General features: G+C 36.5%; 1 protein-coding gene across 2 annotated transcripts in view; it reads right to left on the bottom strand.

Moving 5' to 3' along the window:
• CERT1 (ceramide transporter 1) overlaps positions 1–17164 on the bottom strand; it is a 105116-nt gene that overhangs the window by 23363 nt on the left and 64589 nt on the right. The window contains exons 8-12 of one of the 2 annotated variants that reach the window (XM_045495887.1): positions 12915–13072; positions 7687–7779; positions 3116–3202; positions 619–711; positions 10–87 (exon numbers count right to left, since the gene is read on the bottom strand). In XM_045495887.1, coding sequence (XP_045351843.1) covers positions 10–87; positions 619–711; positions 3116–3202; positions 7687–7779; positions 12915–13072 — 509 coding nt within the window. The remainder of the gene's footprint in view (positions 1–9; positions 88–618; positions 712–3115; positions 3203–7686; positions 7780–12914; positions 13073–17164) is intronic. The other variant, XM_045495877.1, reaches the window with a different exon arrangement.

A 17164-nucleotide genomic window follows, 5' to 3' on the forward strand; every position in this document is an offset into this window, starting at 1 on the left:
ATACAGTACCTGGGAGCTGAATCTGTGAACATCGTCAGAGGCACTGACGAGATCAATGGAAGACATGGAGGAAGAGCGACTATAGGGCTACCAGAGACAGACAAAGAAAAAACCAAGTAATCAGAACAAAGGCACAACAGAGCATTCAGTACCAACTTCCAAACACAAGATAAAGAAAGAGAGAACAAAGCACCATATGAAACAGGCTCAGCAGCAAGTGCTGACTTCATGCACCTATTATGGTTTATGCTCCAAAATCTTTCTAAAAAGAATGCAGTGCTTCCAGTAATACAACATAATACCACTTAACCCCAAAGAAAAAAAAGTGACTTAATATAACTAGCTATGCTTCTGGTTAACTATCAGATTAGCCACTCCTATCCACCCCCATCCCCCCCTTTCCCCTTAAAGAATAAAGAAAGAACATTATATTCAGAAGATGATTTCTAACCATTTTGGAGGAAAAACATACAAAAATGTATGTTTGGAAGAAAACATAAAATACCCAAAAGTCTCATTACCTAAATTCAAGAAGAGAGAAACCTTATACAAGATAGTTCCATCCACACTGAAGAACAATACAATATATAATTTCAGTGAGCTGTGACATTAGCTTACCTTTTGGACAAACCTATGAGTCCCCACAGAAGAAAAGGCATCTCCAGATGGCATGGATGTAGGCCAATGTAATCTGACCTTTTCACTCTGTGACTAAGAAAACATGTAATGTTAGGTGGGAAGGTTTTAGAGTGTACTTTGTAGCTTGAGAATGGATAATATAACCTGGAACTATCAACATTTAATTACTGAACACTTTAGTACTTATAAATACTTGAATCACAAAAATACTCGAAAGATACAAGCCTTGCCAAATCCCGACACTTACTTCATGTATTCTAAATCAGTCTCTTCTTTCAGACGCCATAGGTACCACCTTTGACCAGGGATGGGTTCTTTGATTCTGCCCCTGGTCAGACTCTCCAATACCAGCATGGCATTATTTACCATGAATCTTAATTAACACTGCTGTTAAAGTAATTTTCTTATATTCAAACTCTGGCCAAATTATTCCAATCATTCTACTTCATCAGGGATGTGCAGAGCTATATCATCTGAACCAGTGTCATCGTTTGCTTCAGTTTTGTTCCAAAGACCAGGTCATGGATATCTTATCTCCTTTCCATTAAGGTATCACACCTGTTAAGCTGTCACTTAACCTGCTTCCTCCTCCTGAGCTTGCCTAGTTTCTTCTCACTTAGTCAATATTTACTAAATATAATGTACCCGAGCCTGTGTTGTGTTGTGTGTGTACTCATCTTCTAACTATGCAGAAGACAAGCAGTAATTTCTATTCAGCACTATCTGAACAGAACTAAGATCTCATACCTTATTCACCACTTTATTAAAAATATCTTTCCTTATATTGGCAAATAACATAGAACAATGTAAACTCAAAAATGTCACTGAAGAATACCTAAGTAGTGGCTGTGCTGTGGAGAGAGCCCTGTGCAATATCTAATGATCTGAATCTTTGGAACTTCACTTCATGAATTACTGACGTTTACTACTCTAGAGCATTACCATACTATAATTATCTTTGCGATATCAACATGTCTATTAGGCAAGGAAAATCATGGTCTGTTTAATGACCTATTTTGTAGCGTATCTACCACAGTGTCAACAACAGACTGAAGTTAAATAGTCCCATGAATATTTTTCTTTTAAAATTTACAAAAGTGTTCATCGATCCTTTTAAACCCCAACTCAACCACTGCATTAGTATCCAGTAGAGTAGCATTTTGGAGCCAGAAGAGAGAATTTGAATCATCTTGTGTAACTCTTTGTTTTACACATTAGAAGACCAAGGCCCAGAGAATTTAAGTGATAAGTTTACAGCTACATAGTTAGTCATTTACAAAACTCAGGCTGAAGTTGTCTCGACCTACTCTCCCAGAATAGCACACGACTCTCCCCAAAATAGCACAACTTAGTTTAAAACAAAATCAAAATAAAAAAACACCACAGTGAAGTAAAGCCAAACACAATGATACTCCTTCAGGTTACACTTTAGGCATACAAATATGGAGCTCATTTAGGACCTGAAAGTTTCCACTCTTATTGAATACTGCATAATCTCTTTTGAATGAGTGATATACTTTATAAATTAATGTAACAACACCTTTTTATCACTGATTTAGAAAAAAAATAATGAAAAATAAACATGAAAAGAAAATGTCACTCTTGGAGGTGATTTACCCTCAGCGAGACAAACCAGTAAATGGGCATAACAGTGATGACTACCCTAGCAATGACAAAGAATGACAAGCCAACTTATCTACGCAAGTTAATTTGTAGTACAACTGATACATTTATGAATTTATTTGCAAGATGCTTAAAGCCCTGTGAAGAGTGACTAAAATTCACCCTTAAGTACCACCTAGTGGTAATATATGGTAACTTCACTACTGCACAACTAAAAGAAGGCAAAGGATCATACCAATCCTGAGACTAAAGGATTTAAGAAATGTTTTCCTTCACTTTCCAAAAAGAGCTGGATATGTCTGTTGTGAATTTGATAACGATGAAATACTGAGCAAAGTCAAAAGTGAGGAAGCAACTGAAGGTGAGGGTAGTTAAAGCTTTAAAGGAGTTAATAATAAAAATGGAATAGTAGTAATTTAGAAGAAAAAAAATACATTCTTGGTCTTCTTCCTTGTGAATTCATATGGTCAGTACTTTGTGGTAAAGAGAAATTCACAGAGACTGTTTTATTCAGATTAAATATATACTTGTTCTAAATAGAAAGATAATAAAAGTTGGATACTTCAAGGGGAACAGGTGGAATATTTCCATTTAATTTCATGTAAATTATTCATGCTTCCTGTAAACAATCTGTGGTCTCCCTTCCATTGCTTAGAAATGAATCAATGAAGGAAGTGACTTGTAAAGATTCTTCTACATCTGTGACTCAGTGAAGACAGTTCATTTTCTGGGTTATTAGGTTCACAATTTTCAAATTTTATTTATATGAAATAACACACATCAAGAATGCCTAGTGTTAGAATTTTTGTGTGTGTGTGTGTGTGTGTGTTAGAATTTTTAAAAACAGGTATACCTGTTCTTCTATTTTATCTTGTCTGTCAAGAGCAGCTTCAACAGCATCAAAGAACTCTTCTTCATTAATCAGACTGTTTGGACCTTCCTATTCAAACACACGAGAGGAAAAAAAAACAGTTGATTAAAGAAAATATAAAACCTTCATAATCCTAGCATTAACTCTACAGGAAAGTTGAAATGTGACTTGACAAATATTTATAAACCAGCTAATATATAAAGTAATATCAAAAGACAAGTAACATGTTCTGTGCAAAATCATGAGTGTCACAATTAATTCACATACTCAATATTCATATACCCACTGTATACTGACCAACACTGTGTTAGGGTGATAGTTTAGAACAGGGCTGTTGCTGAACTATGCCCTGGAGTTAAATTTAGTTCACTGCCTACTTGTGCATGGCCTCTGAGCTGAGAATTTCATTTTTAAGTGGCTGGAGAAGAAAAAATAGCAACATTTCATGATGTGAGAATTATAATATGGAATTAAAATAATGTTTTGTTGGAATATAATCATGCTCATTCATTTAGGAATTGTCTATGCCTCCTTTCATGCTACAGTGGCAGAGGTGAGTACTTGTGAATGAGTACCTGATAAGAGAAAACAAAATCACAGAAAAGTAAGTACAAAGTTACATAAGATCTATTGATAGCCGATAACAAGCACAGACAGGAGTTTTCTGAGGGGCATCTTCCTAAACAAAGACTATTATTTCATGAAGGAAGAAAAACTGAACTGATGCTTGAAAGCCTGGTTAGATGGCAAAGCAGTGGTTCTCAATCAGCTAGGAAACTGCCTTGGGAACTTGTTAAATGGAAAATTCTTAGTCCCCATACGCAGAAATTACTTTTCAGTGGCTCTTGGGTGAAGCCAGGAATATGTATGTTTAATAAGTTCTCCAACCGATTCTCATGCAACTAGAACCTCAGCTGTATCAAATGTACAAAGAATAATAGAAAACAGAAATAAGCACAGTATGTTCCTGCTGACACGAAACAAGTGAGTGGACTGTAAGTGGAACAATAGCTTCATGTTAGGGGAAAAGCTGAGGCTGAAAAGGTAGGCTGGGTTTAAGGTTCCCTAAATTTTTAAATATCCAAAGTAAGACACATGAATAATTGCTGGTCTATCTGGAGTTTTTCCAGTTAGAATGATTACCCTAGGCCATCACTATCCCATTAGAAAGTACCTAACCTAGCAACGTGACACCACCTGGGGACAACGCAAAAAGGGTGGGAGGAACTACGGTGTAATGCTCTTGTCACTTGTCACAGGCATATGAGACATCTTGATTTAATGCACTAGTTTTTTGTTTTGTTTTTTTTCTAAATTTTTGTAATGTTTATCTATTATGGACAGACAGAGAGAGAGCATGAGCAGGGGAAAGGCAGAGAGAGGAGGAGATACAGAATCCAAAGCAGGCTCCAAGCTGTCAGCACAGAGCCTGACACGGGGCTCGAACTCACAAACTGCGAGATCATGACCTGAGCCAAAGTCGGACACTCAACCGACCAAGCCACCCAGGCGCCCGGATTTAATGCACTAGTTCTTTTAGAGCTATGAGGCTCCCTCATAACCACGTTAAACACACACACACACAACTTTTTATTCAGCTACAATATACAAAGAGTGCAAATTTCAATGAATTATCATTAAATGAACACAGCCATCAAACGACCAGCTGGATCGCCAACAAGAATAGTAACAACACTCCAGAGGCCTCTCTCCTACAGGATTCCCTTTATAAGTCCAAACATTTCCGACATTCAAGTAACAGCAGTGTAACTTTGCTTGATGTAAGAAAAATACGAAATAGCCAAAATCTACTCTGAACTCAAACATATTTCCTAATGCTTTTAAAACCTCTATTGATCATAACCACATCTACACTTGAAAAATTTTAATGCTCATTCAATCTATGCAATCACTTCAGTCTCAGGAGTCTACTAATTGGGAACTATAGCATTAAAAAATTCTACTTTGGTAAGTGAAATGGGCAAATAAGGCAGGTACATCTTTCCTTTGATGGCACATGTAAGGGAGAACTACAGTAACTGGAATAAAATTTACTTTATTAAAAAAACAACTTAAAAAAACCATTTTAACTCATCATGTTTACCAAGGAAAATAGCTATTTATTGCTAAATCTGTGGGAAACACCACTCTTCAGCTTACTTGCTCCATTAGCATCATTTCTCATGTTAATGATGATCTTGGAAGAGTTCTCTCTCCTTGGATTCCTAATTTCCCAATTCCTCTCTATCCAAGACTCCTCTTTGGACTCCCTTAAATGTGGGTGTTCCTCAGGGTTCTACCCTTGCTCTCCCCACAGCACTGGCCTCAGTCATGTGATGATTCCTGAAATCCGCAGCCTATCTATCCATTTCTCACCTAAGCGTTAGATCTTTGTATCTAATAATACCTAAAACCTCCTCCGGTTAATGTCTCAAAATTCATATGCACCTCCAGTTCCCTTCATTCAATCACCACACTCTTTAATCCTAATTTTAAATATGTAAATTTATCGCTGGTGTCTGTTCCTATTACTGTATCTTAATCTAGGTTATCTTCAATTCTCACCTGCGAGCCTGAAGTCTTGGAAGCTGCCAGTCAATGGCTGTCAACTTCAATCCACTACCCTCACAGCAGGGAGCAAGAATGATTTTTCTAAATGGTATATCTGAAAACTTTCACTTGCTTAAAACCCATTGCCTGAGGATATATAAGGATTCCTCTAGACCTTGCAAGCCTGGCTTACTACTCCCTCCTCTCAATAGGCTCCACCCTCCGATAAGGTCTTTCAGTTTCCCTGTGGGCAAAATGCTTTTTTTTTTTTTTTTTTTTTTAAGTTTTCCTTTTCAGCCCCTACAAGCAAACATTCTTGCTATTCACCTGGTTAGTTTCTACTCAGACTACTCATTCATTTTTTTTTTTAAATATAATTTACTGTCAAATTGGTTAACATATAGGGTGTACAGTGTGCTCTTGGTTTTGGGGGTAGATTCTCATGATTCATCGCTTACATACAACATCCAGTGCTCATCCCAACAAGTGCTCTCCTCAGTGCCCATCACCCATTTTCCCCTCTTCCCCACACCCCCATCAACCCTCAGTTTGTTCTCTGTATTTAAGAATCTCTTATGGTTTGCCTCCCTCCCTCTCTGTTTGTATCTATTTTTTCCCCTTCCCTTCCCCCATCGTCTTCTGTTAAGTTTCTCAAGTTCCACATATGAGTGAAAACATATGAGGTGTCTTTCTCTGAATGACTTATTTCACTTAGCATAATACCCTCCAGTTCCGTCTCATTCTTTTTTTTCTTTTTTTTTTAATGTTTATTTATTGTTGAAAGACAGAGAGACAGAACACGAGCAGTGGAGGGCCAGAGAGAGAGGGAGACACAGAATCTGAAGCAGGCTCCAGGCTCTGAGCTGTCAGCACAGAGCCTGATGTGGGGCATGAACCCATGAGCTGTGAGATCATGACCTGAGTGGAATTTGGATGCTCAAGCGACTGAGCCACCCAGGTGCCCCTAGTTCCGTCTCATTCTTAAGATTTCAGCTAAGATGCTGGGAAGCCACCCCTGACTCAAAAACCTCTCAGTGCTAACAGTGCTTCAAACTCACCTGTTAAATAGCCTGTTTTCCCATTAGGTACTTGGGCAGAATCCTGTATATCCATGCCTAGTACAGTGTCTTGCATACATAGTATATCTTAAGGAATGGATTTAAGATTATAACGTAATTTCTGGGGATGCCTGGGTGGCTCAGTCGGCTAAGCACCCAACTGCAGCTCAGGCCGTGATCTCGCAGTCTATGAGTTCAAGCCCCGCATTGGGCTCTGTGCTGAAAGTTTGGAGCCTGGAGCCTGCTTCGGATTCTGTGTCTGTCTCTCTGCCCCTCCCTTACTCGCACTCTGTCTCAGTCTCTCAAAAATAAAAATTAAAAAAAATATCACTTTTATTATGATAGAAGAAGATAAGATTCAGTAGGTTGAGAGGGAAAGATTAGGGCCTGAGGTCCCTGGGTGGAGAAAAACACATATTTTGGAACAATGCTGGGAGTGTCTGACCACAACAAACCCCCTCAGGAGTAAGGTTCCTCTTAAGAATGTAACAGACCCCACCTACTCCCTTTCAGGTTTTCCTCAGAAATTTGACAAAAGACCTAAGTATGGCCATAGACCACTCAATTCAATGAAAAGGAGCCAACACCTACAGAATAACCCAGAACCTAGAGTGATCAAGCCCATAAGGGTAGAACCTGAGAAGGAACAAGGGGGAAGGGATGAGGGAAAGCTGACCAGAACTTTACAGAACAAGGACCCTTCTCTATGGTCCTTGCATTCACTTCCAAATGTCCCTTCTCTGTAAAGAGAACTTTCCTACTATTCTTCTTTTCTAATCTTATACTCTAATAAACTTTTGCCTACTGCTCATTTTGTGTCCAAGTCTTCATTCGTCAAAGCAGTGCGACAATGAATCCCGGGTATTGTGGTAAAAAAATCCTGCAACATTATGATAGATATGGCCTATATTTTCCTCCTTCTAAAATCAAAATGTAACTTCATACCTCATAATCTGGTCCTCCAAAGTGAGATTTTTTCTTAAGTTCTGTCATGGCATTTTTGTATGCTTCTTCTATTCTTCTTCTCTTTTCAGTTTCCTTAAAAAAAAAAAAAAAGCAAGTGAAAAATTACATCTGAAGTGGAATTTTCTCTGCATTTCACTGAAATTTTATAATTTGGCTAAACAACAACAATAATAAAAAGAAACAGTCCACTCCTGTGAAAAATGAGCATTGTTCTGTCCAAGAAAACACTTTTCTCTGAGATATACTTTACACACAAACCACCATTTAAATCACCACTAAGAATTACCTTATAGGTGGGCTATATATTTAGGTGTATTAGGTAACTGTCAAAGTGCCTATGCTTAAAAAAAAAGAAAAAAGATAAAATTAACACTAGAAATGCCTACAATGTATTTATGTGTTTGTTTCCCCCCAATAAAGGTGTATTTATTTTGCTTTAAAGAAAGAAAGCGGGGTGCCTGGGTGGCGCAGTCGGTTGAGCGTCCGACTTCATCCAGGTCACGATCTCGCGGTCCGTGAGTTCGAGCCCTGCGTCAGGCTCTGGGCTGATGGCTCAGAGCCTGGAGCCTGTTTCCGATTCTGTGTCTCCCTCTCTCTCTGCCCCTCCCCCGTTCATGCTCTGTCTCTCTCTGTCCCAAAAATAAATAAACGTTGGGGAAAAAAAAAAAAAAAAAAAAAAAGAAAGCAATGGATGTGAAGAAAATAATCAACAGGCGAAATCAATGAATGCTAAAATATATTCTAAGAAAGATGAATGTCTAGTACTTTTCTCACTGTTGGTTAAAACTATTTTAGAGCTGAAAAAGAGCTTAGATTTCTACTTTGACCCTCACCTTTAATCTATAGCCTTACGGGGTTAAAAGACCCAAAGTCAACACATAAAAAAAAGGCTGGCCCTGGGGCGCCTGGGTGGCTCAGTCAAAAGAGTGAGAGTAATGATTTCAGCTCAGGTCACGATCTCAGCTTCCTAAGATCCAGATCTGAGATCTAGCCTCGCCATGGGCTCCCCAGCTCAGAGCTGACAGTGCTGGGCCTGCTTGGGATTTTCTCTCCTCTCTCTGCCGCTCTCCTGTTAGCACTCTCTCTCTCTCAAAAAAAAAAAATAAAAAAATAAAAAAAAAAATAAAAAAAAAAATAAATAAATATTTTTTAAAAAGGGCTGGCCCTGGCACTACCAATCTCAAACTTCTTTCTACAACACCAAATGTACTGCCCTGGTCAAATCTGATAACTTAAGTCTAACAAGCTTATAAGGAACATGTATTTATTCTCTTTATTCCCTTCCCTTACCTCAAATCCTTAAGGGCTAAGTTAAAGTCCACAGGAACACACACAAAGCTAACTACTTCCAAATATCCTATCTGCATTAAAGCTTGTACAAATCAGTTAATTGTTCATTGGACTTAAAGACTAATTTTTGCACACTCAAGAGAAAGCAGGTATATAGACCCACCAGAATGGCTAAAATTTAAAAACAAAACAAATTCCCACAATAACTTGACAATAACAAGTGTTACTAAGAGTAAAGAGGCAAGTGAATTCTCATCTATTGCTGATAGAAGTATAAAGTGACATGACCACTTTGGAAAACTGTTTGCCAATATCCACCACAGCTAGCATATACCCCATGAACCAACGATTCTACTCCTAGGTATATGCCCAAGAGAAATGAGTGAATATCCTCCAAAAGCTATGTACAAGAAAGCTCATAGCAGCTTTATTCACAATAGCTAAAATATAAAAACCAAAGGAAAAAATGATAAGCAAACTGAAGTCATACAATGAAATACAACAATAAAAAAGAATAAACTATCACTAAATGTAACAATACAAATAAATCTCATGGTCAATGTTGAGGGAAAAAACAGCCAGACACAAGAGTGTATACGTATACGGTCACCTCTTGAGATGGTGGTATGGTATGGACAAGGAAAAGGCATGCAGGAACCTTCTGGGGTACTATAAAAATTCTTTATCTTAATCTGAGTGGCAGTTATAGAGGTGTATACATATGCATAAAAATCGTCACACAGGACACTTAAGACTGGCACACCTTACCATACTTATGCTATACCTAAATTTTAAAAACTGAACACAAGAAAAACATACAGCACAATAATAATATTCAAAGGACTTAAGGGAAAATGAAAAACCACATGAAATTACAAATGAGAGCCTATTAATGTAAGCAAACATCTTCAGTGAATTGATTTTCTCTTACTAATACCGTTAATCAGTAAAATTGTTTAATCTTAGGATTTCTGGTCTTCTTAGACATGACTAGCTAACAATTCAGTTTATGTCTTCTGTAATAGAAGGGATTATTATAGGTAACCAAGAAAAATAACCACTAAATATTAATTTTCTATTACTCAGCTGAAAAAATAATAGAACTGACATTAGAAACAGTATAAACAATACTGCTATCAAATACCTGTTATTATATCACCTATTACCTATTTAATTGCTCTCAATAGATTAAGCTCTTTGAGGGACAATTTCCTGCTCATTGCTGTTTTCCCATTTCTAGCTTAGAGCTAGCACATTGGAAGCGTACAAATACTTTTTGAAGGAAACAGAAATTTCACTTAAATCATATTAAATTACCACTGTACTTTCCTTCCCAATTATACGAATTACTTAAAAGACCTATTTGTTGATAAACTAGTCTCTCCACTCAAGAACTTTCTATTTCTTATAGAATGTGTCTTATACATATATAAATATATACATATATACTTATATGCATATATACACACATGTATGTACACTACACATATACACGTATCTATATACATATCTATATCTATCTATATACACATACGTATACACACACATACATACTGTGTATCACACCCACATTCTTACATTTCACATAAAATGTAACTGAGATCCAAAAAGAAAAAGGAAAGGACCCAAATAAATAAAATCAAGAATGAAAGAGGAGAGATCACAAACAACACAGCAGAAATAAAAACAGTAAGAGAATATTATGAGCAATTATATGCCAATAAAATGGGAAATCTGGAAGAAATGGACAAATTCCTAGAAATATATAAACTGTCAAAACTGAAACAGGAAGAAATAGAAAATTTGAACAGACACATAACCAGTAAAGAAATTGAATTAGTAATCAAAAATCTCCCAAGAAACAAGAGTCCAGGGCCAGATGGCTTTCCAGGGGAATCCTACCAAACATTTAAGGAAGAGTTAACACCTATTCTCTTGAAGTTGTTCCAAAAAATAGAAATGGAAGGAAAACTCCCAAGCTCTTTCTATGAAGCCAGCATTACCTTGATGCCAAAACCAGACAGAGACCCCACAAGAACTATAGACCAATTTTCCTGATGAACATGGATGCAAAAATCCTCAACAAGACATCAGCCAACCGGTTCCAACAATACATTAAAAAAATTATTCACCACAACCAAGTGGGATTTATACCTGGGATGCAGGCCTGGTTCAATATCTGCAAAATAATCAATGTGATTCATCACATCAATAAAAGAAAGGACAAGAACCATATGATCCTCTCAACAGATGCAGAGAAAAGCATTGGACAAAATATAGCATCGTTTCTTGATAAAAACCCTCAAGAAAGTAGGGATAGAAGGAGCATATCTCAAGATCATTAAAACCATATACAAAAGACCCAATGCTAGTATCATCCTCAATGGAGAAAAACAGAGCTTTCCCCTTAAGGTAAGGAACAAGACAGGGTTGTCCACTCTCGCCACTGTTATTCAACATAGTATTGGAAGTCAGCCTCTGCAATCAGACAACACAAAGAAATAAAAGGCATCCAAATCAGCCAGGAGGAGGTCAAACTTTCACTCCTTACAGATGACATGATACTCTATACAGAAAACCCAAAAGATTCCACCAAAAAACTGCTAGAACTGATCCATGAATTCAGCAAAGTTGCAGGATATAAAAGCAATACACAGAAATCGGTTGCATTCCTATATACCAACAATGAAGCAAAATAAAGACAAATCAAGGCATCGATCCCATTTACAATTGCACGAAAAACCATAAAATACCTAGGAATAAATCTAACCAAAGAGGTGAAAAATCTATACACTGAAAACTATAGAAAGCTTATGAAAGAAATGGAAGAAGACACAAAAAAATGGAAAAAGATTCCATGCTCCTGGATAGGGAGAATACTGTTAAAATGTCAATACTACCCAAAGCAATCTACATATTCAATGCAATCCCTATCAAAATAACACCAGCATTCTTCACAGAGCTAGAACAAATAATCCTAAAATTTGTCTGAAACCAGAAAAGACACTGAATAGCCAAAGTGATCTTGAAAAAGAAAACCAAAGCAGGAGGCATCACAATCCGGGCCTTCAAACTGTACTTCAAAGCTGTAATGTTTATTTATTTTTGAGAGAGAGAGTGGGAGAGAACGGGGCAGGGGGTGGGGACACAGATTTCTGCACAAAGTCAAATTTTGACTACTGTCTGGCCTAGTATTCAGAGCTGAAATATAACATAGAGTAAAATTCTTCCAACTGCTACTTAGCATTTCTGGACCAGTCTGTGTACCTCAGCTCCTTCTTTAAATGATGGCATTAGACTAGAACTAAATCTTCTAAGATATGTTACAGTTATAACATTTTATTGTTTTACTGATGTTGAATTCTAAATAGAAGTTTTCCTACTAAACAAATTCACTGAGCCAAAGGTGACATTAGGAACTAAAGACTCATATTGTAATGTTATTATGAATGCTAAAGTTTAAGCAAAGGTGGAAACAGGTGAATATGAGGCAAATGTTCAATGAACAACGTAATATATGTTAAATAATAGCACAATAACCCTGGAAGTATACACAGCTATGAACACAGTAAGCTAGTGTTTAACTTCATAAACTGGTGTTTAAGAACTTAAATACAGCTGCACGTATTTCACAATTAAGCTAGGTAATGTTAAATGGCTTATCACTTCTATTCCAAGGCATTTCTATTACTACAAAATTTTTTATATTAAAATCCTACCAAGAATTTATGCTGCATGTAACCAAATACATAACTGGTGAATCTCATTAGGAAAATGAGTTTAAGATGCCCACAAAATTTCAGAAGAGTAGTACCCCCTGCTACTTCTACCAATCCCAATAGATTTTTCCCTAAGAAATTACTATAAAGCTGAATCAAATTGGATCATTTTTTAAAAAGAAGAAAAACAACACTTACCTTATCTAGTCTTTTTTGCCAGCTGTCCTCACGTTTTACCATCAGTTCAATACAATGAGAAAGTGTAGCAAGAATTCCAGCAGTAGTTGCTTTAAAAGTTATCGCCTCCCCTTTAAAGTCTATACCATTAATTCCTCTTGGTGTTACATGTGGAAATACTGGGGGAAAAAAAAGCTATTCACTGAACATCTTTGTAATGAAGAAATAAGTCTTCATCAAAATGTAAAACTAAAAAATGTTTAAAAACCCAGTAAGTCAGAGCAGGCTCTTGGATTCTAATTCTCCTCTTGATGGCCAACATTTAAAAATTTCCATCCATACTCTACAAGCAAAGAAGCTTGTGGCAGCATATGTACTTTCATAGCTTTTTTTCTGGATGTTGTTTCATGAAATCTATTTGCTGTACTACACCCAGTGAACAAAGTGGTAGGAGGAATACTTTAACAATAATACTCTGACATCTTAAAGTGGGACGAAACTATGGCAAGAACTACCTTACATTTTGAGAGACCTAAAATTTAAAAAATACCTAAAGATAAACCATACAGAATTGAATAAGGTATGTAAAATTAAAATAAATGTCCAAAATTAAGTCTGAGACCAATGCACATGTTAAATGGCTCTTATATTTATATTTTATAATTTTAACTCAGAGTTAGTCTTTGAATTAAATGAAAACTCTTACAACTCACAAGATGCAAGCAAGAGAGCATAATATCTTATACCATTAACTAATAAAAAACCACTCCAAGAGAACTCAAGAGAAATAATGATACTTTCAACTTTAAAAACTCCTATATAGATATGACTTAGCAAAGGTGTAATCCACAAAAGAAGTAATAAAATGAACTTCAACAAAATTTAAAATTTCTGCTCTTGAAAGTACTGTTAAAAGAATGAAAGTTGTAGTTATGTAGAATGAATAAGTGTAAAGGTCTAATGTATGGCAAGAGGACTATAGTTAATAACACTGTAAATCTGCTAAGACAGATTTATCAACTTTGATATCTTTTCAAAGAACCAATTTATACTTGGATTGTATTGTATTTTGAGTCTCTTCTTTTATAATAAAGGTGTTTCAGCTATAAATTTCCCTCTGAGCACAGCTTTAGTTGCAGTCCATCAGTTTTGGTATATTGTATTTTTGCTTTCATTCATCTCATGGTATTTTCTAATTTCCTTTCTGATTTTGTCTTTATTCCACTGGTTATATGTGAGGGTGTTAATGTCTACGTATTTGTGAATACCCTAAATTTCTGTCACTGATTTTTAATTTTATTCCATTGTGGTTAGAGGACATACTTTGTATGATTTCAATCCTTTTAAATTAATTGACGCTTGTTTATGGTCTCTCCTGAAGAATGTTACATATGCTATTCTCCTATTGTTAAGGATATTGTTAAGAATATATATTCTCCTATTGTTAAGTGGAGAGTTCCATAGATGTCTACCAGGTCTGTTTGTTTTTATAAGTATTTTATTTCCTTGGTGTTCTTCCTACTTGTTGTATCCATTATTGAAAGCTGGATAGTCAAGTCTCAAACTATTACAATTCAATTGTCTTTTTTTTCCTCTTCAATTTATTCAGTTTTTGCTCCATGCATTCTGTTATTATATACAACTACATGTATAATTGTTATGCCTTTTTGATGAATTGACACTATTATCATAAAGTCTCCCCTTTTGACTCTAGAAATATAAATTAAGAAAAGGATGCACAGAACATAACAAGAAAACTTACATCAGAGGTAAATATTGTTCACAAAAGGTTGAGGAAACAGTCCTTACATCATGATTTAGAACCGTGAGATCATGACCTGAGTTGAAGTTGGATGCTTAACTGACTAAGCTACCCAAGCGCCCCAGGAAGGTGTTTTCATATCCAAATATTCCTCCTCTAGTCTAATATTCAAATTACCTTTAAGTGTCTTTATTATCATCTTAGAACCTGTGGAACTTTTATTCTAATCTTCACATCTCACCCTCAATCCTATTCTTGGAATACATACAATTTATTATCAGGTCGGTATACTAGTTCTAAATTTTTAAAAATCTTAACATATTCACTAATCACAATAGGTAATCTTGACCAAATCTTTTTTAAAGTTTATTTATGTTTTAAAAAGAGAGCGTGCATGCGCATGAGTGGGGAAGGGGCAGAGAGAGAGGGAGAGAGAATCCTAAGCAGGCTCCATACTGACAGCACAGAGCCAGATGTGGGGCTTGATCCCATGGCTGTGAGATCATGATCTGGGCCAAAATCAAGAGTTGGGACCCTTAATCGACTGAGCCACCCAGGTGCCCCTAGACCAAAGCTTTAATGATGGCTCTAATGGTAAAATTTGTTACAATGACCACTCCCAAGAATCAAGTATCATTTCTCCCTTTTCTGATGTTGGCTGTATCTAGCACTAAGAGCCTGTCTTTTTTGAGAGATGACTGACACCCTAATCCCATGCTATGATCAAGTAGTACCAGATTTAAAGACTACATGTTCTATTCACTTTACCAGATTATATAGAAAACTTCTAACTCATTTCTAACTCTAACAGAAAGTTACTTTCCATCTATGGTAATTAACAAGAGTTACTTTGCATCAACAGTAAGAAAGGAATTATTCTGTTTATTTTTAAAGTTTTTATTTTTTTTAAAGTTTTTTTAAAGTTTTTTTAAAGTTTTTATTTATTTATTTTTTTGGGCGGTGGAGAGAGTGAAGAGAACACGAACACAAGTGGGAGAGGGGCAGAGAGAGTGGGAGAGAGTGGGGTGGGGGACAGAGAATCCCAAGCAACCTCCACACTGTTAGCACGGAGCCCAATGTGGCAATGTGGGGCTTGAACCCATGAACCATGAGATCTGGACTGAGCTGAAATCAAGAGTCAGTTGCTTAACCGACTAAGCCACCCAGGTGCCCCAAGAAAGCAATTATCTTATTTTATTTTAATGTTCTTTTAATTTATTTTAAAATGAGAGAGAGAATGAATGAATTTTTATTTATTTTAAAATAAGAGAGAGAGAGAGAGAGAGAATGAATAAATAAATAAATGGGGGACCGGCAGAGAGGAAGACACAGAATCTGAAGCAGGCTCCAGGCTCAGAGCTGTCAGCAGAGAGCCCGACCTGGGGCTCAAACTCATGAACCGCAACATCATGACCTGAGCCAAAGTTGGACACTTAATCAACTGAGCCACCCAGGCACCCTGAAAGGAATTATCTTAAACAGTGCATTCCACAAGTGTACTTCAAACATGACTCATGATTTAAAAAATTATGTAAACATCTTGTAGGGTATTTCTCTAAATGACTCTAATAACTTTGCCTTCTGTTGCTTGGTTTCAAGTCTCCAGAAAAAGAGATTGGAGGCTTTCCTCAAATGTCTGGAAATCTGGCTATCTGTTCACATTTAAGAGTAAGTTACTAGAAGCTCTGTAAGCATTAGCAGGGTTTTAAACCCAGTGGACTTCATTTAAGGATGATCTGGTAGTGAGACAGCTTCTTCATGGTAGATGTAGAAAATCTCTATAGGTCCCTTCCTTGTGGTCATTCAGCATCTAGAGTTATGTTCTATTTTTGTATCAGAAAATATACATCTGGTTGATGGGTATTCTGGAAACAGGGTAAAAGAAGGGAGCTTCAGTACAGACTTTCATTTCGTGCCTGATCACCAGAGTTCTTGGAGATAAAAAGAACAATGAGGTTGCTAAATTTCAATACTCAGTTTGTAAATTTCTGCATAATCACTTTATTGATGATAGGCCAATACACCTATCTTTTGCTGTGCCAGGTATTCCAGAATCTAGAACCGTCCATTTCAATTTCTATAGAAAATAAATTTCTATTCTATTCTGGGGAGTGTAGGTCGGGGAACTGGCTGGGCTGGAAGATTGGACTTGTGAGTTTTACGATTTAACAATTTTCCCAATGTCCAAACAAAATCTTTTTTCCATTAAACCAGATTATTTATTGTGAAATTAAAATATAACTTGAAATAATCTTCCCCAAATAACCCTCTAATTTAATAAAGATAAGTCTAGATGGCTCAGTAAGGTGCAACATTTCAGTCCCAAGTCCCAAGTCCCAAGTCCCAAGTCCCAAGGATAGATAACCGTGTAGTAAGAAGCTAGTATTTCAGAAGACTGAGGGGAGGGCAGGTCATAAGAAGGAAGAAAGCTATGATGAAACTAAGAAACAGGAAGAGCCAAAAAGGAAAAAGTAGGGGGAGAGAAGTATCAGATTTTAGTATCAATAAT

Source organism: Leopardus geoffroyi, chromosome A1, assembly GCF_018350155.1.
Source record: "Leopardus geoffroyi isolate Oge1 chromosome A1, O.geoffroyi_Oge1_pat1.0, whole genome shotgun sequence".
Lineage (NCBI taxonomy): Eukaryota > Metazoa > Chordata > Mammalia > Carnivora > Felidae > Leopardus > Leopardus geoffroyi.